Here is a 17,681-nt window from a genome sequence, read left to right as displayed (position 1 = left end):
CAAACAGATTTAATGATCCATATCAGTTTCAGGTGAAATTGTCATCAGTAGCAGCCCAATGCCTCAATTTTCTTCTCTGCTAAACGAGGTAAGAAAACTACCTTTAAAGAAGGACTGCATAGATTAATTGGTTAACCTTTCTAAATGTTAATGTTATTAAACATTAGAAAAGTTTTCTTCTGGGACTTCTGAATTCGGCTCTTGAGAGCAAAGTAAGAAGGCTCCTGATGTTGCTTTGAGTCCTGGACAGCACAGGCAGGAACATACCCCTTGGCTAAACCAGTTTCCATTAAAGCCTGAGCCTTCCTCCTATCAAAGGGGCTTGGAACAAATTCAGGCTCAAAAGCTTTTTCATTTTTGTTCTCAATCTTTCTGGCCCAACAGATAGGAAAAAAAAAAGCTTCTCTAAAGAAAAGTTTTAAAAGGGTTGTTTTCTTTCAGGTCACCACATCTCTCTAGCTACTTGTCAAGCCTCAGTCAGATCTGATCCTCCCCAAATCAATCTGGGTTGAGGAGAGGTAAGTAACTCTCAACTGCTTTTAGATGCTTCTTGGGAGGGGAAGAAGTATACAACTTTTTTTTTTTCCCCCAAAGGTCTGGAGATGTTTTCTCCAAGCATGCTTGCTTACCCTCTATATTTTGAGGGTTGTTTGTTTTTTTTTTTTTTTACAAAAGAGAGTAACAGACATTTAGAAGAGCTACTTTTATGCTCCTCTTAACATCAGATAGTTCACATAAGCAAAACATTGAACTAAATACTCTTAGGGAAGGCTCTTGTTCTGCTGCTGTTTGAACACCAAGCACAAAGTAATCTGAAAATACACCCTTCAGCTGATCCTCATTGTTTCTTTTCCTTTGTTTCTGCCTTCACACTTTGAAAAATAGAAAATACATTTCCCATAGGCTACCTTAACACTGTAAAGGGAGTAAAATTCCTGGAGTTAAGATTTACAAGCAATGAATGCGAGTCTAGCTCAATCTTCAAAGAGTAAAAACTTGACTCCCATTTTCTTTTCTCCTAATTACACTAAATAATTAAATTACGCCATTGTTCCTTTCATGTATAGCCTCTTAACACCTCTGTGCTCCTGGATAGGTCAGACCAATTAAAGCAAAATCAAAGCATATGGGATCTATCCCGTTCACTTGCTCCATCCCATCTGATTTTCAAGCAAGTGCTTTGCACATACTCTTTTCCCCAGATCTAAAACAGGAGTCAAATGAACCCAAAACACATATAAAACTGAGAGATTACAACCCCAAATACTTTGCTGTCCTCAAAGATAATGTGAATAGAAATGTAAATTACTGTTGCTTCATTCATGTGGTAGAAGAGGTTAGCTGAGAACTCTTCCACTGCTCTGATTTACATCATCCATTCTCCAGAATCAGAAAACATCACTCCCCATGCTGACCCAAATTTGATGGAGAAATTAGTTTAATGTCAGTAAGACAGTTTGAGTCTAATGGAGCCCAAGATGCTCAAAGCAGGACAGCCGAATGAAGCAGACAAATGGAAGTGTGATGAGAACACACTCCCTGCTGTGGCTCTAATGAGGAAAAAGGCACATGATTCTGCTCAGACAGCAATACTGCTTTCTTTCTTTAATGGTGGACAGGTTGCTGTCATAGCTAAATGACCCATTAATATAACAAGCCATGGATTAGTTGTTTGTTTCTAATTACCATTATTTATTTATTGTTAACAATATGCTGAATCCTGCAAATGAAAAAATACTATCTCTGCTCATGATTAAGGGAATAGGATAGCCTGAAAAAAAATGTGCAATTCTTTGCTTCTTCGAATTATGTGTATGAACAGCTTATACAACACTGTCTCAAGTCAGAGGTATCATTAGGACATGTTTAGTTCTGGCACACGTGTGTCTTATAAAACTATCCATTTTCAAACTCTTATTTGGACTGCAGAATTCCCTGAATTCAAGGTATCTTCATTACTGACCTATAACCACTTATATCATCCCACAGGTTTCAGAGGTTGAGCAAAATATCTCTTTGACTTTACTCCAAACCAGAGGTTCTTTGGAAAAAAAAATCCCAACCCAACAGATTACAGAAGTTAAGCAAACATCTTGCAACATCAGTTCACAGCACTGACTTCCTTACAGCACTACCAATAACAGTTCATGCAATGACTTCTGGATTCCAGGCTTAAAATCTGTGGTCTAGATTTATATTTCATTTACCTGTCCTATGTTTCTTCATTAATACCCCTGGTACAAGCTTCCTATATATTGAAAGTACTTTCCATGTCATTAAAACACAGTAGATCTATTCAGTTTGGACTCACAAATTTGTTTTCTAGGCAAATTGTAAAAGATCTCTTAAAACAAAAAAAAAATAATATAAGTGTAAATCCAAAATTGCTCCTTAGACTTCAAAGAAAGAAAAAAAAAATTCATTCAAGGGTGGAAAAAAAAAATTCACAACAAAAACTCAACAGAAATATCCAGTGACAGCAGAAGTATCAAGGACATATTCCAAAGAAGCAAACACGAGTTACCTACACAAGCTTCTTCCTCACTACTCTAACAGTCCCCACCTCAAGAAGTGTTTTTAAATCTATCTGACGTATTGTGTCTAAAGCAAACACAGATAATGGGTGCTCCAGTGTTCACTGGAGTAGTCCCAAGAGACTCATGCCCTGCTGGTGTCACTCGAGAAGCATGTCAGGTAGCATTAAGATTGTCCTCTCCTGCAGTGCAGTTCAAGGAGGGAGCATGCTTTCCTCCCACTGGGTTAGAAGCCACACAGTGTATAACAGAGCAAGGATTTCTCCCCATGTCTTTCCCATCATTGGTCTCTTGGCTGCATTGCAATCTCAGAGCAGCACACTGGGACCAGAGGAGAAGTAATGCAAGTAACTGCCATTCCTTCTCTGGAAGTTATAGCACACTTCACCTCACTGCCAGTCAGGAGGGATCATATATGCGGAAGGAAGTAAAAGGTCAGAAATTAGGATAATGATATTTCCATTACTCATAGGTTGCAGACATACTAGATGTCCAGTTAATTCCCCACACAGCACATTTTTTTTTATTCCACTTAGACCACCTGCAGTTAAATCAGCTGCACATTACTAAAAATACAGCATCTTTAAAAACGGCCTCTAAATCTCTTCTGAGAAATAAGGGGGCTGAAAAACATCCATGTTGCATTACTATGGCAAACTCTGTTCAAAAGTCTCTAAATACAGCAGAAGTTATCTAAAATTGTGCTTGGGAGAAGCTGTCAGTGCTGCCGCTTTGGAGTGGAGAGACAATGTATCGTGGTGGAGACACAGATGGTAAGTCCATCATTCTCAAGAAGGAGATCCTAATTACCCAATAATAATTACAGCTACAGTCTACACCTGTCACTTATCCACCACTCCCTTTAATATGAACCACTTTTTGAGGGCAGACTGCCCTGTTCTACATTATTTTGTGCAATAACAAATAGCCTCCTGGTAATGCAATAACAATTCAAAGTACTTGGAATGATAAAATGGAAATTATTTTTCAAAGGCATAAAATAACAGTGAGCAAAACCCCAGCGGTAAATGACTGCTTGTTATGGGTCATTTAATATCACCTCATGGTACATCTATGTAAAAAAACTTCATCAGAACCCAGGTTTCACACTCTTTTCTCCATAAAGATTTATACTGCTCTAAAAAGAGGTGTCCTCCATTATAGGAAACCTTGGTGCAAATCATGCATCAAACAGTGTGGGTCACTTCTGGTGAAAAAAAATACTAGAGCTAGCGAAGGTCCAAGAAGGGTAACTAAAAGGACTGAAAAAGCAGTGAGTGAGTGCAGAATTGTGATTCACCACACCCTGCAGCACCAGAACTCAGTGCACTGAGTAAAACATTAGTTTAAAACACATTTTAAAAAAAGCAGTTCTCTACACAGCAAGTAGGGAAACTCCTGGAATTTGCTTTCCTAGGAAGCTAGGAAAGACAACACTATAAAGTTCAAAAAGTGATTAGACAAATTTATGAACATCCATTCTGTAGTGGATCCTAAAAGGGACAGGCAATGGCATGAACTCTAATGCCCTTCACAGAGCAACTGTGGGTGACAGGAACATATTGAAGGATGTGCTGAAAACATCCAGACTTGTGTACACACCCTAAGCTGCATCTCTCCAGCCGCCACTATCGGAGGCAGGACCCTGGGCTAGAGAGATCAGCGGTCTGATCCTGCAGGACATTCCTTAGCATCTTATGCTCTGTCATCACTGGAGATCTCACCTGGAACTAAAGAGGGAGCCCGCACAGACAAAGAGCTCTAGCAACATACAGGGCATAGATAAAACACCACTGAAGTCTCTCAGTAATAGAATTAAGTCTAAACTAAAGTCTAAACTCAGAAAATAGGATGTGCTCCCTGCTGTGAGGTAGCACTACATCTTTCTGTCCAGTAACAGAGGTACAAAATGCAAATGCAGAGGTTCACAGGTGAGGGCAAACAGCTGTTGGGCACAAGGGGTCACAGACCTGGAGACAGCATGTGGTGGTAGCTCGGCACTAAGATACAGGTCTAGCTGGGAGGCAGAGGGGAGAAGAAGAGGTGGAAACCTGTGTGCAAGTTGCATAATACTGGGACTTGACATATCGTAAGAGGCACAGGCAGAAAGTTCAGGGAAGAGGTGTGTGTTTTATAGAATAGCTGTTTGAAATCAAAGCTTGACATGACATGGTGTGGGAATTCTACTGGAAAGATAAAAATAAGGAAGAAGGCAGGAAAAAAACACCACTTAAAGACATTCCTGTTTCTTTGATTTTGCTCTAGGATTGATCTTTTCTCAGTCCCTGCCTACAAAAATGTGCTATGAACTTGACAGACTGTCAGCCAAGTATTGTAAAGCAAGCTATCCTGCCACTGATACAGCCGTCAGTCCTTGATAAGGTGGATGTGAGGCAGCTTCCCAAGCCTTTCAGTACACCCACTGCTTCTGGAAAACTGAGCAAATTCAGTCAGAGCTGAGGGTTTGTTTTTTTTTTTTTTTTAGTTAGTGTTTTCATACCTTCAAACATCTGGTATGTTAACAGTTTAGTTATCCTTGTGCACATACTCTTCTCCTAGATAGTACCTGAGATGCTCCATAAGAAAAGGAAATCGGAGCCCCAAGGGCCTAAATTTCTCTTGAAATTCACAGAATACTGACAGCACATTTAGAGGTTGCCCAAGCTTCCTGCCCACCCCCTCCTCTCCTGCTAGCTTGTCTTAGTCCTCATCAGATGGTCTGTGCTTCTAGGGATGAGATGGCAGTAAACCTTTTTTTGCTTTTACTGCAATCTTTAGCAAGAGTGTGGATGACTTTCCTAATTAATGCCAACTGTCAGATCTGCTCCTGTTATGTGGGTGTCTCTTCAACAGGCATGGAGAAGTCACAAGAGACTTCCAATTACTGGTCATAAACTGTATGTTTCATTTGCTAGCATCATGAGAAAGCCAGCTATTCCTCTGATGAACAGACATATATTCTGATGCTCACAAACCTCCTGAAAATCTATCTGATGGCAGAGATGTACAAACATGCAGTTCAGGGCAATTTAATTTTAGTTTTCAAAGACATGCTTGCAGCTAAGCTGTAGTATGACAGTGAGAACTGATAAGGCAGTTCCAGACAGCAGGAGGTGGAGATGAGTAAACTCCTTTGCCAACTGCCAGACTGCACGTCTGACACATTGCAGATGTAAATCCAAGTAACTCAATGGGGAGAGCATGCTGAATCACACCCGCTGGGGATGTGCCTGTGTCTTCAGGGTAAGAGGTAGTAGGAAGAGAAGAAAAATATATTCCTTGACTGGAATATAATAGAATATATAACTAGAATATAAACTAGAATTAATTTTATGCAAGCCAGGAGCCTAGCCTCCCTTGGTTCTTCTCTGAGGCAGTCCAGAGTGCCATGCTTGTCCTGTTGCACATTATATTTTTCCTTTTTTTTTTTTTTCCCACACATCAAAGCTGTGAAAGCCAAAGTTGCTATGTAACAACATGCATCTTTGCTGGAGAGTAACATTCTGAATACAAAAGGAAAGAGAAATCTTTTTACTGCTTCTCAGTGAAACACAGTAATGTTTAGATCCTGAAGAAAAGGATCTGGGGTTTTGGTGCTACCAGCTGAGATATCCTAATCATGCATTCCATCTCCTCAGAAAAAAAAAAAAAAAATAAACCCCAAAACTAGAGGAAGCTCAGAAATGGATTCGATTCCTTGCAGAAAGGGGAATTTTATAGGTCTGTCAAGATCAGATACACCTCTGGGAGATACCCTTCCATCAATCATTCACCACTGGGCTCAGTCCAGAGGTATTAATGAGCAGTGATATTTAGCAGGCTGGATTAGGTCATGTAACGTTTCCCGCTGGCCTACGAATGCAGCATTGTCATCAATACACGTGAATTCTGAAGGAAAATCTGAAGTGTGGTTCATTAATTATAATTACACATTATGATACATTGCAACACAGAGAGAACATAGTGCTTCAGGCATCCAAAAACCTAGGCTAAATCAAGAAACAAAACTCAAGAATTTTTATTTTTGTTCTGTTACTCTGACCCCAAATCAAACTCCCTCCAGTTACTTCTGACCATAAACAACACAGGTGGCAGTGAGTCTAGTAAAATGCCCTAGGGTTATTTGCACTCGTAGCTCATCTGCAAGTTTAGGAATGTAAATTCTTTAAATCTTAGGACTCTTGAAGTCACCTACAGTGTTCAGCACCACTAGGTCTCTAGGCTCTTCTATAACACAGCAGCAGTTCACCTCAAAATGGATATCAATTAATGGGGCTGTTTAAGGCTCTAGGAGAAAAAAATGTCTTTCTACCATTTATAAACACTTAATACTCAGCTAAGAACAAATTGTTTCCCATATCTTGCCGTTTCAAGAACTCAAATGATTTATTTTTGAGCATGTTCCACATCTTGCCAAACTTACAGCCTTAGGCTACTGAGAAAGTTCAGGATAAAAAATTGAAAGTGTAATTAAAAAGCATACAACAGGATGAAAAAAGAGAGGAAAAAATTATGGTCTCTGCTACATGCACAGTATTGGATTGTAATTTCTTCTGATTTATCAGCTGGAGCTATACTAAAGAGTTATGAGTCATACAATTCTTGTATGGTCAACTGTCAGGACAACAGTGGCACTGCACCAGTTGCAAGAGCACAAGTCGCGTTGCTGGACACCATCCCTGCATTCTCTCCCTTGAGGAGTCAGAGTCACAAGTGGAAAAGTGGAAAAGGAGCTGCCTGTCAGGTACTGTGTTAGTTAGCCTGCCGGTTAGTAGACAGCTTTAGCCCTGAAACAGGACAGTTTATATACTGTCAATTTACACAATCACTACTTTTTTTTTTCTTTTTTTTTTTTTTTAAAAAAAAAACAATTTAAAAGGAGAAATGGGTTTGGATCCTTAAAAGGTGTCCCTCGTTTTATAGAGGCACCACATACAAAACAGATCTCAAAATGCACTCACAGTGTGTATCTTTCTGCACGCACATGACCAAGTACATCACAGAAATGTGTAAAAGCAAACAGATTCAGATCTGCTCTAATATTGTGGCCTTCATCTTTACAAATGATTTTGGAAATAATCACTGTGTGATTATATCTTTATAACACGTCAAGAGCAGTGTGGGATACAAGAGCCAGCAACACTGAAAGTATTTGTAAGACATTAGTTCCCCCTCTTTATGAGCAATTATGCCTGTATTTTGTTTTCCCTTTGTGCTCTACTCTTGATGCTGATATTCAGATTTCATTATTTTTAAAAAGATTAGCAATACAAGCAGTTCTTGGCTGGTAAATTCTGATTATAACAAAAGACATAATTCACAGGTTTTAAAAATAAACTGGCTGTAAGGCATCTGATTACTGGATCCATAAACACTCAGTGTTATAGTAACTTTGCTGGAACCATGCGAGTTTTTGTTACAACTCATTAGGCAATGTATTTTGAACACAATAGGAACTCCCATTGCAAGCTCCCCTTAAGGCTTTCTGTGGAATTTCTTCCAACCTACTAACAAATTTAAGAGCTGCTAATAATCAAGGAATCACCAGGACCATACAGACATTACACTGTAGAAGCTTTCAGAGCCTTTATATGCATGAACTTACGGAGTGGAAATTCCCCTGTAGAGCTCTGACCCTCTTGCATCAGAGGACAGGCGCTGCACGGTAGTATCTGAGAAGGTAAAAGGCTTTTCACTCTATTCGGTATTGCTATTACTAATTTTGGTTGGGTTTTTTTTGTTTGTTTGTTTTTGGTTTTGTTTTTTTTTTTTTTCCCTCCTCCTTAGTCACGGTGTGGCCTGTATCTGCTGTATAATCAGTAAGAGTTAAGAAGGAAAGATTTGGGATCATGGCACTTACTTGGGGTGTTCAGGAGACGCGACTTTTTGCAGTGGTAGGCTGCCTCCTGTTCGCAGTACTCTGCACTGTTAATCATGGCTTCCAGCTGCTCCGCACTGCTGTTGTAGTTAAAGGACATGGTGTACGGCTTCTCCGGATCAGCTCCTTGTACTCTGGTTAGCCCTGTGTTGTTGTGCTGCACTGCAGTCCAGATCTTATCTCCTGTTAAATGAAAAAGGATTGAACGAGAAGTTAATAGCAAAAAAACTTGCAACGAGCAAGGAACAAAAAAAACCCCAATTGAAATCTAATGCTTTACTGCATTGGAGAGTGGATCAATTCTGAAATGGTCACTCTGGGCTCTGAAATGGTCACTCTGTTATGAAGACCTGTTACAGGTGAATGCAGCACACAGAGCCATTTCTCCCTGAACCAGCTTGAGCAAACACTACAGAGCCTGCTGGGAAAGAGACAAACTACAAACTTCCTGGGAACCACAGGAGATTTTCAGCATCTTCTATTGCCAAGTACCTGAAGAAAACGAGATAAATTTCAGCTGGCTTTGGCCGTGAGAGAAAAGACATAATAATACGGCTCATGGGAGTAACATTCATGCAAACATAGCTGTACCTCAGAGCACAGCCCATGCTGTTGTAACAACAAATGGTAGTGGAGAACTGCAGCTTATAAGCTCACACAAACTCTTGACAGAAAGCTAAAATGGACAGTACGTTCTTACCACCCAAATGGAAGTCATACTGTTCATTTTACTCAGTTCGCAGATTTTTCTACATATAAGTTGATGATGCCTTGTTTGGATGATGATACAGAACAACATATGACTCAGCATCTGTAGTTAACTGTAAATGTCGATGCTTTTCCATGCTGGGAAGACCACTCTCTTCTCCTTCACTGCCCTTGCAAGGAATTTTGTAGGTGATAGAAAGCAGAATGTAGGCTTCAGCACAACCAGGACTGTAACAACTCAGCTCATGACCAGGATTGGGGTTGACACAATAAGGAGAACATCACAATTAGAAGCTATTAGCTTAGCTTGGAGGCTGTTTCCTGGCTGGTTCTGGTGAGATAGCAATGGGCAAGGTAACAAGGACAGCCTCAATAGCCAATCTGCCAAGCTGACCCAAAGAAAAAGGCAAACTCTTTAAAAAGGATTCACAGGACTGAGCCCTGCACATCTTCCATCATGTTATTGAGAGTCACATCAGGTAAACATCTTTATCAAAGACTCAGGGAGGATATAAGATACTGACAGGGCAAAAATTTAAGGAAGTAAATTTTAATCAGTTCATAAGAGGAAGATTTAAATCTCATTTGCAGAAACCTATGGGCAGTTACAGAGGAAGAGGCAAGATCTGAACCAGATCTGTTCTAAACCAATCTTAAAAACTGCATTTAAGTATTCAGATAATTTTACCAGATTATTTGGTTGTCGTTTTTGCACAGCACTGGCATGATGAGCCCAGCAGCTTTGTGGCCACTGCAATGCACTGCAGTTGAAGTATTTTTCGTTGAGCTACAAATATCCCACAGACTACTTCAACAGAACTCTAATAGGTGTATAAAAATCCTAAATGGACTATCTGTGAAAAGACACTCAGATGATTTAAAGGATTGTCATTATGGAGGCATTCAGATGACAGGCAAGTAACAAACATCTGGAAACTATTTAAAGATGTCTGTTCCAACATCTAGCTGCAAGTTACGGAGAAATTACTCTCCCAGTAATGTATGGCATTAACGATGAGGACCAGTTTAGGCTCAGCAAACCATACATTACTCACAGCACTCAATTTCTGTGATGGTAGACAGAAGGAGTTTGCTCATGTATCTGTAATTCTGTTGTTCTTATTGAGTTTAGGATGCTGCTTGTGGATCCTTTGAGTTGGAGCTCAATGAAACACTACTGCAATGTGTAATATACAAAAGTTAGATAAAAATCACAATAAATATTACAAATTCATTGCTTGTAAAACTTGCCCCAGTGGCTGTAATCACAATCAACACTGTAGCACAATACCCTGCACAGTCCTGCACATATATTGCTTCCAACATAATTCAATGACTTCATAACACGTATCTTGTACATCTGAAAGTAGTGATTCTTATCAGCCAGAGTCTCTCCACTTTTTTTTTGTTCTCTCAAGGACTGACATGAACAGATTGGATTTTTCAGAAGCAGTTGAGGATGAGCTGACTTTCCTCTTACTGAAGTTGGTAGAAGTTTAACCACTGCCTTCACTGAAGGCAGAGTAGACCTTTAGTAGACCTTGTCTACCAAAAAGACAAATATCAAGTTGCTGATACCGTAAGCGAGATGTAACACCAAGAGATGATGGAATGAACTGGTTGCTGAAATACCAAATGGGTAGTCATAAGCTCCTCCCCACTGAGAGTTATGAACATAATTTTGAGAAATTGCAATAAAATCAATTCTCTCAACAGTGGCTACAGTGCTGCTCAGGAAGTACAGCAGCCTAATGGTGGAGTTTCAGCGTGGTTAACACTACTGTGCTTTCCAGGCTGTGTACTTGTACACTGAGAAAGGTGCTGTGTGGGTACTTGAAAAGCCAAAAGCATCAAGATTTAGAAGCAACAAAGGCTTTCTAGTGAAAACTTATTAAGGTTGGACCACACATCAGCAAACATAGTTAGGGACAAGAATTCCTTAACAAATGTGTTGGACAGACTGTGGCAGGTCTCTCTCTCTTATCTTCCTCTATGATTGTTCATTAGTTTTCAATGGCGGTGCTACCATTACAGCTGCGCTCAGCTGTCCCTCTGAGATCTGAACATTGACATTCAAAAACTGCTCTTCTCCATGGGATCTTTTAGAAATGAGAAGGTGACTTTAGAAATAAGAAGGGAAAGGAAAAACAAATCAAATCAAGTTTCTTTCTGTACTCAAAGTAATTGTGATTTAGCAAGTACATCAGAACAGAGTTAAAAAAAGCAATTGCGGAAGGGAAGAATTCCGGAGTTACATTTCAGACATTCCCTCATCTACAAATGCCTGATCTGTTATGCTTATTACTTTTACAGATCAAATCTGTGCTTTGCTGGTCACTTCAAAGATTCCCTCTACACTCCATATTTGAAGCAAAAGTAACCATCAGTACAGCTTCTCAAAAAAAATATATACTTTTGGCTCACTGATCTACTGAAAGAAAGGTCACAGTCAGCAGCAAGCATGACTCTGGGGTGGCAAAAGCTACCACCATTCAAGTTTGTTTCTTTTCCCCGCACACAGCTGGTGTAGAAAGAGCACAAACGTGTCCTCTGGTACCTTTTTTTATTTTTAAAGAATAACAACAATAAACAATGAAAGCAGCTTTGAAAACTTGGCATCTGGAAAGAAGTCTTCAGATTAGAAGGGCAGCCCGACACACTGCAGATGCAAGAGAAAGAGCTGATAACAACAATGTTAGAGGAAGAAAAGAGAAAGAGATGTATTCAGCCATCTCAGCCACACTTCTTCCCACTTCCCAGGGAAAGAGAAAGTACTTCCATGTCAGAAAGAGGGACATGAGGCAAAGTCACACGCAACCTGCTAGAAGAATAAAAGATTATATTCACATCACAGTAAAAAAAGCCCGAAAAAGTTCCTTCTTTCAACAGGCCACACCTTGGTTTACATGCAGCAAATGAGCTTGAAAACAATTTAACCTTTACTTTTCTTTGGACAGAGTGAGGGAGCTGACACTGCTCCATTCTGCATTTCAGCTGAGGGAGAACTAAGGGCTGGAAGACAGCAAATTCTTGAACCATTCCAAGACAACAGCAAGATCATTTACACTTGCTTCTGCAGATCAGAAAAACACACAAAAATAAACCCAACCTTTCTTCTGAAGACCTTTACCACTCAGGTCAACCCTAGGGTTTTATTCAAGCATGATTTTCTCCACCTCACACCAGGCAGCATTTGGAAAAATATCATACTGTTTTCTCAAATTCACATGCACAGGTTTAGCTAGGGATGCTCCTAGAGTACAAATGCTTGCCTCAGAATGAGTTCAAGGAATTATACCCTTATAGCTCAATCAGCGCATACTCTGAAGCCTACTGACAACAATCTGGGAGCTTGCATTTCAGGCATGCTTCAGGACCTACATAAAAAGCAAAGCTGCAATCTGAACATGCACACGGATCACTACAGTTAGAAAGCAGTGCAACAGCTGTCTGCAATGGCTTGCATTTGCCTTTGCAAATGCATACCTCTGCACAGATTAAGTCTATGGCTTTTGAAAATTGGGCTCCAAATGCTGTTCCTACTTCACAATATGGGGATTGTTTTTTTCAAAAAGAATCTTTGTTCTTTTTGGGTTTGTTTTCATTATATTTTTAAACAGTGACTCAGTAATCATAGATGCAAACCAAGTTTACTGTCACTAGCTTGTTCTGGCCATCTCCGTATCTGGAAACTGCTAAACTAGGCAGATAAAGCTCTCTTTTCTTTTATTTCAACAAAGAGGTTATCATTATCCTTATACATCTGCCCATATGATACGTTTTTTTTTTCCTGTTTACTCAATCTAATGAGCTCTCTCTGCCCTCGTGAATTTGCAATGAGGATGAAAAAACTGTTCTCCAGGCAAAGGTCACTGTTTATTTTTACCTTCTATTAATCCACTTTATTATTTTATTACTTTCTCAGCTTGGTAAAATTTCAAACCACACACATGCTTAAAGTCTTTCAAAATCCAATAGGAGAGTGCAGCCACATCTTCTACTGTATAACCTGAAACAGTTAAATGCAGCTTTGAAAAGCAGATTTCCTAAATGCTTGTAAAATTGTTCCATAATTCAAAGGTGACAATGCTTTAATTTCAGGGTAATGCTACAGCTTTATGACTTTGCAGTTTTATTTAATGGTCCAATTTACTAGGATATTATGCTGCTTGTATTTGGTCCTAGGAGATGTTTTTACAGCATGGGACTGCAACGCATTCAGCACATTTTAGACCCTCTGTTTAGCCACACTCATAGTTTTATCATCTTGCTGGAAGCCTCCAAGTTGCTTTTGATGGCACACAAATCAAATTGTGGGAAATTAGAGCAGCTGGAAAACTGGCTTTCAATGAGTTCTGTATTGTCTAATTCTCATTTTTATTCTTCAACTTGAAATATCTCTGTGGAGCACATTTCACCCATACAAACTGCATCACTCCTTTGTGATTTAGGAGGTTTGTCACAAAACAAGATTATTCAGACTGATTAAATTGCCAACAAGCCAAACATACGGTAAATGCTACAGGAGAGAGAGAAAAATTGCTCTGAGAGCTCATATGATGCATTTATTTCATGGTGCTCTACATTGAATGCCAAATATTGTCCTGAAAGCTGTACCTGTAGCTACAAGAGTAACCTCACCAAAGACAGGCTCTCCTCCTTGAACACTGCACTGATTTAAGCAGCAGTGGCAGTTTTAACCCAGCTGCTCTAACAGACTACGAAAAGACAATTTCTTATCACAAACAACTTTAATTTACTGACTCCAATGAGGTGTTTTCCGAGTCTGAAATAAAACCCATGACCCATCCATTTTTTTCTTTCTACCTTTTTTTTTTTTTTCCCTGCTGGCTGACTCAGCAGTATGTGCTTTTGCAGTTTGTTCCGTGCTCATCAGCCTCCTAGTTTCAGATTCAGCTACTTCCAGCCAGTGCAGAAGCACCACAATGCACTGTTATGGACACAAATATTCCTCTCCAAAAATTGAAGGGGCAGTCACTGAACTACTTCCCAGTGCAAAATGGGCGCTTCTCCAGGAGGCTCACAGTCACGGCACTGGTGACACCAGTGCAGTCCTCTCTGACTCAGTCTCCTTTATCTAAGGTGAGTTTTGACAGAGTCAACATAATCGCTCTTCTGCTGCTTCCTACGCCTTGTGGTGGCTCAGACACCTGCATTAGCCTGGCAGTTGAGAAGTGGAGCCCACAGGAGACCTGGTGTTCTGGTGCAGTACCAGGAGCTGGACAGGACACCTGCAAGTTTCCAACATGGTGCGAGACACCCATGTCTCCGGCAAACGGATCCAATCCTGGTAACCGAAACAGCTGGCGTGACCTTTAGAGAGCCACAGTGTACCTCTAACTTCTGAGCCCTGCAAATGTGGCAGGAGTGTGACTAAGTTGCAGTAACCCTCGGTTAAAAGGTAAAGGCTAGAGGAAAATACACAGTCACAGTCATCTGTGCTAGTGTGACAGTGAAGAAGGCCTGCAGGACTTCTGCTGTGATACTCATAAGAAACACAACAATTTTGCAACACTGATTTTGCAGAAAACAGCAAGGCAGTAGTTGACAGCACAATGTCTTTGACGTAATATAAACACTGAAGTTTTTTAATTTTATAAAGTTCTGGAATACTTAATGAAAATTCAAACCAGAAATGTATAAATTGTCGAACTACAGTGTGCCAAAAGACCTACAGTGTTTGAGGATCTAAAACTGTTTTGTTATCTAAAAAGTAGTAAATCATTTGTAAAGGATTTCCATTTGCTGTTTTCTCCAGTGATAATTACACTGGAGAAATAATCACAATTACAACTGCAAGGTACACTCATAATAAAAAAAAAAAAAAACAAAAAAAAGAAGCAAAACAAAACAAAAAACAAACAAACAAAAAAGGACAACCAACAAACAAAAATGGTACTCTAAAAACTTCCTTAAGAAGTCCAAAGCTATTAAATCTTATCTAGGTCATTCTAAGAATCTCAGAGAGTTTCATCATTTAAGTTTTTCTCCCACAACTACTAGGCGCAGGTAATAAAACTACAGCTAAGAGCATGACCACTTCCTCCTCTCTATTATTGCCTCAGCCTAAATGGTGGCAGCCCTCCTTTCCACATGAGAGTCAGCCAAGTCCACAGGAGATGTAACAAGGGCTGAATCACAAGGTGACTTCTGTATCAGTGTAATTGCCATACAAAGTAAAAGGAGATTACTCCTTATGCAAAATGGATTCATAAGTTATACAAGCACATGAACCGAGATTCTTGTCTGGAAACAAAAGGAAAGGTGGATGCTGTGGACAGTAATACCACCAGTTCCACAATTATGTCATGAACATCAATGGGGAACCCTATTGCAAGGACTGAGGTCTAGCCAGCTCTGCTTTGTCATAGTCCATCTGTTACTCCAGTCTGCTCCTTGTTCACAGCAAAGTGAGTAAAGCTGAACTGCTACAGTATTTTCCTCAAATAGCTGACCAAATATTATACTTAAGTGGGACTATTCAGACACTTAAAGTATTTAGACACTTCAGATACAAACACAACTTGTACCCTCCTGAATTCAACTCTCTTTATATGCCGTAGAATATGTACTCTGTGGAAGAACAAAACCTGCATCATTGTTAGCTGAATGAAAAAAAAAATTAAAAAAGCTAGAGGCAGTTTATAAAAAATTGCAAGTATAACTTTGGCAATCTCCCTCACACCTTTTTAGAATCCCTTACTTTGAGATTTAGATACAGTTTCTATATAGTTTTCTGAGACAGAGAAAACAAAGCTTTACTTTTCTTGCATCAGAAAAATAGGTAATATTTGCATTTTGAGATGAGACTGCAAAACAGAGATGATTTGCAACAAGGAGAAATATATTTTTGTTCGTTAATGTTTCTTTCATTATGGCAGTTTCAAAAATAGATTTTGGACTAGCAGCAAAAGCCGAGATCTCATATTTCCCCAATCTGCATCCTTGAAGCAAAAAAAAGCGGAGGGGGAAGGCAAGCTATTTGAGGACTGGACAATTATCTGGCCAAGACAAAATTAACCATTGATCTTGTCATGGCAGTTTCTAAGCATTATTGATTTTATGGCCTCTGCATATAGTAAACCAGAATCAGTAAAGAAGTATGACAACAGAGTGACTCAAGTGCATTCTAACCAAATGTCTTGGATATTGGGCTGCTGGTTTCGGATTAAATGGAGCTAATTTTCTTTCCAGTAGCTACTCTGTTTTGTATTTAGTATGGTATTTGGTATGTGAAGAACATTGATAATACACTGATGTTATTAGTTGCTGCTAAGAGATCAAGCACATTTTTCCAGGTTCCCAGGTTTTGCTAATTTGCAGGTGCAAAAAGATGGGAGCGGTATAGCCAGCACAGTTGACCCAAACTGGCCAAAAAAGTATTCCATACCATAGACGTCATGCTCAGTATATAAGTAGGGGTTGGCTGGTGAGCCTGCCTGGTTCATTTCTCTCACACACACACACACACCCCCATATTTGGTGTGGATTCCTCATTTTTTCTTACAGATGACAAATTTCCCTGTGAAAGTTACTTTGCTTTGGGTGTGTAATGGGTATTTAAGGTGAAGAAAACATTATGTTAATAAGGCACTGTCTTGATTTTTTTTTTTCCCTAGTTTCGAGTTTGTCGTCTTTCGATGTCATTGAACTGTGTCTTTATTCCTACTGTAGGAAAACAAAAATGAACATAGCTTCTGTCAATGAGACCCGTTCACTTTGGGTCTTCCCAATCTAAATTATTTTCTTTTTTATTATTTACTTTTAACCTCTCTTTGTAGTCATATCTTTCTACGCCTTTAATTAGATATATTACTGTTCCTGACAACCTCCTATTTCAACAACATATTTTATTTTTACTAGAAATAAAAAGCCTTCAAGATAAGATCCTTCAAAATGCTTCACACATTCTTCCCTCTTCTTGATCAACTTAAACAACAGTATGTCATCTACAATTTTTGTCACCTTGCTTTTTCAGCCATTTCTCCAGACAATGAATAAATACATGTATTCACTCTGGTATCAGCAGATATGTTGTGACATTCTACTGTTACATTTTTGCCATGCTGAAAATTTGCTCTGTATTTTTTAATACTGTTTTTCTCTTTTTTTTTTTTTCCCTGCAAAATTTCTCTTTCCCTCTTTGTATGATTGTCCAATTCCTGGGCAACACACATAATCACAATTTTCTGCTTTCATCAGATTTTTTTTTCAGCAGTGAGCTGTAAAAGTTGACAAGCAGCAGAAAATCATTGGGACCACAGACACAATAAATTAACTTGTAACGTTGATCCTTCCTATATGAACATATCACATATTGCATGCCTATGACCAGACACCAATATGTGAGAAAGCTGGTGTTAATCTGCCCTGGTCAACAACTGGCTACAAACAAGATCCCTATTTGTCCAATTAAACAGGTTAAAATCAGAAAGAATTTTAAACAAATGGACGTGAACATCAAGGAACACCCCTCTTCTCCAAATGCAATGATGCTGCTCATTTCTGACGATCTGATTCCTTTTTTGAATTCATCCTTC

The 17,681-nt window shown here is 39.3% G+C and overlaps 1 protein-coding gene across 1 annotated transcript in view; it reads right to left on the bottom strand.

Moving 5' to 3' along the window:
- CNTNAP5 (contactin associated protein family member 5) overlaps positions 1 to 17,681 on the bottom strand; it is a 287,941-nt gene that overhangs the window by 77,033 nt on the left and 193,227 nt on the right. The window contains exon 13 of the mRNA XM_086750483.1: positions 8,395 to 8,595. Coding sequence (XP_086606609.1) covers positions 8,395 to 8,595 — 201 coding nt within the window. The remainder of the gene's footprint in view (positions 1 to 8,394; positions 8,596 to 17,681) is intronic.

This window comes from Chlamydotis macqueenii, chromosome 6 (assembly GCF_036417535.1).
Source record: "Chlamydotis macqueenii isolate bChlMac1 chromosome 6, bChlMac1.mat, whole genome shotgun sequence".
Lineage (NCBI taxonomy): Eukaryota > Metazoa > Chordata > Aves > Otidiformes > Otididae > Chlamydotis > Chlamydotis macqueenii.
This window is presented reverse-complemented; position numbering and strand designations above follow the sequence as displayed.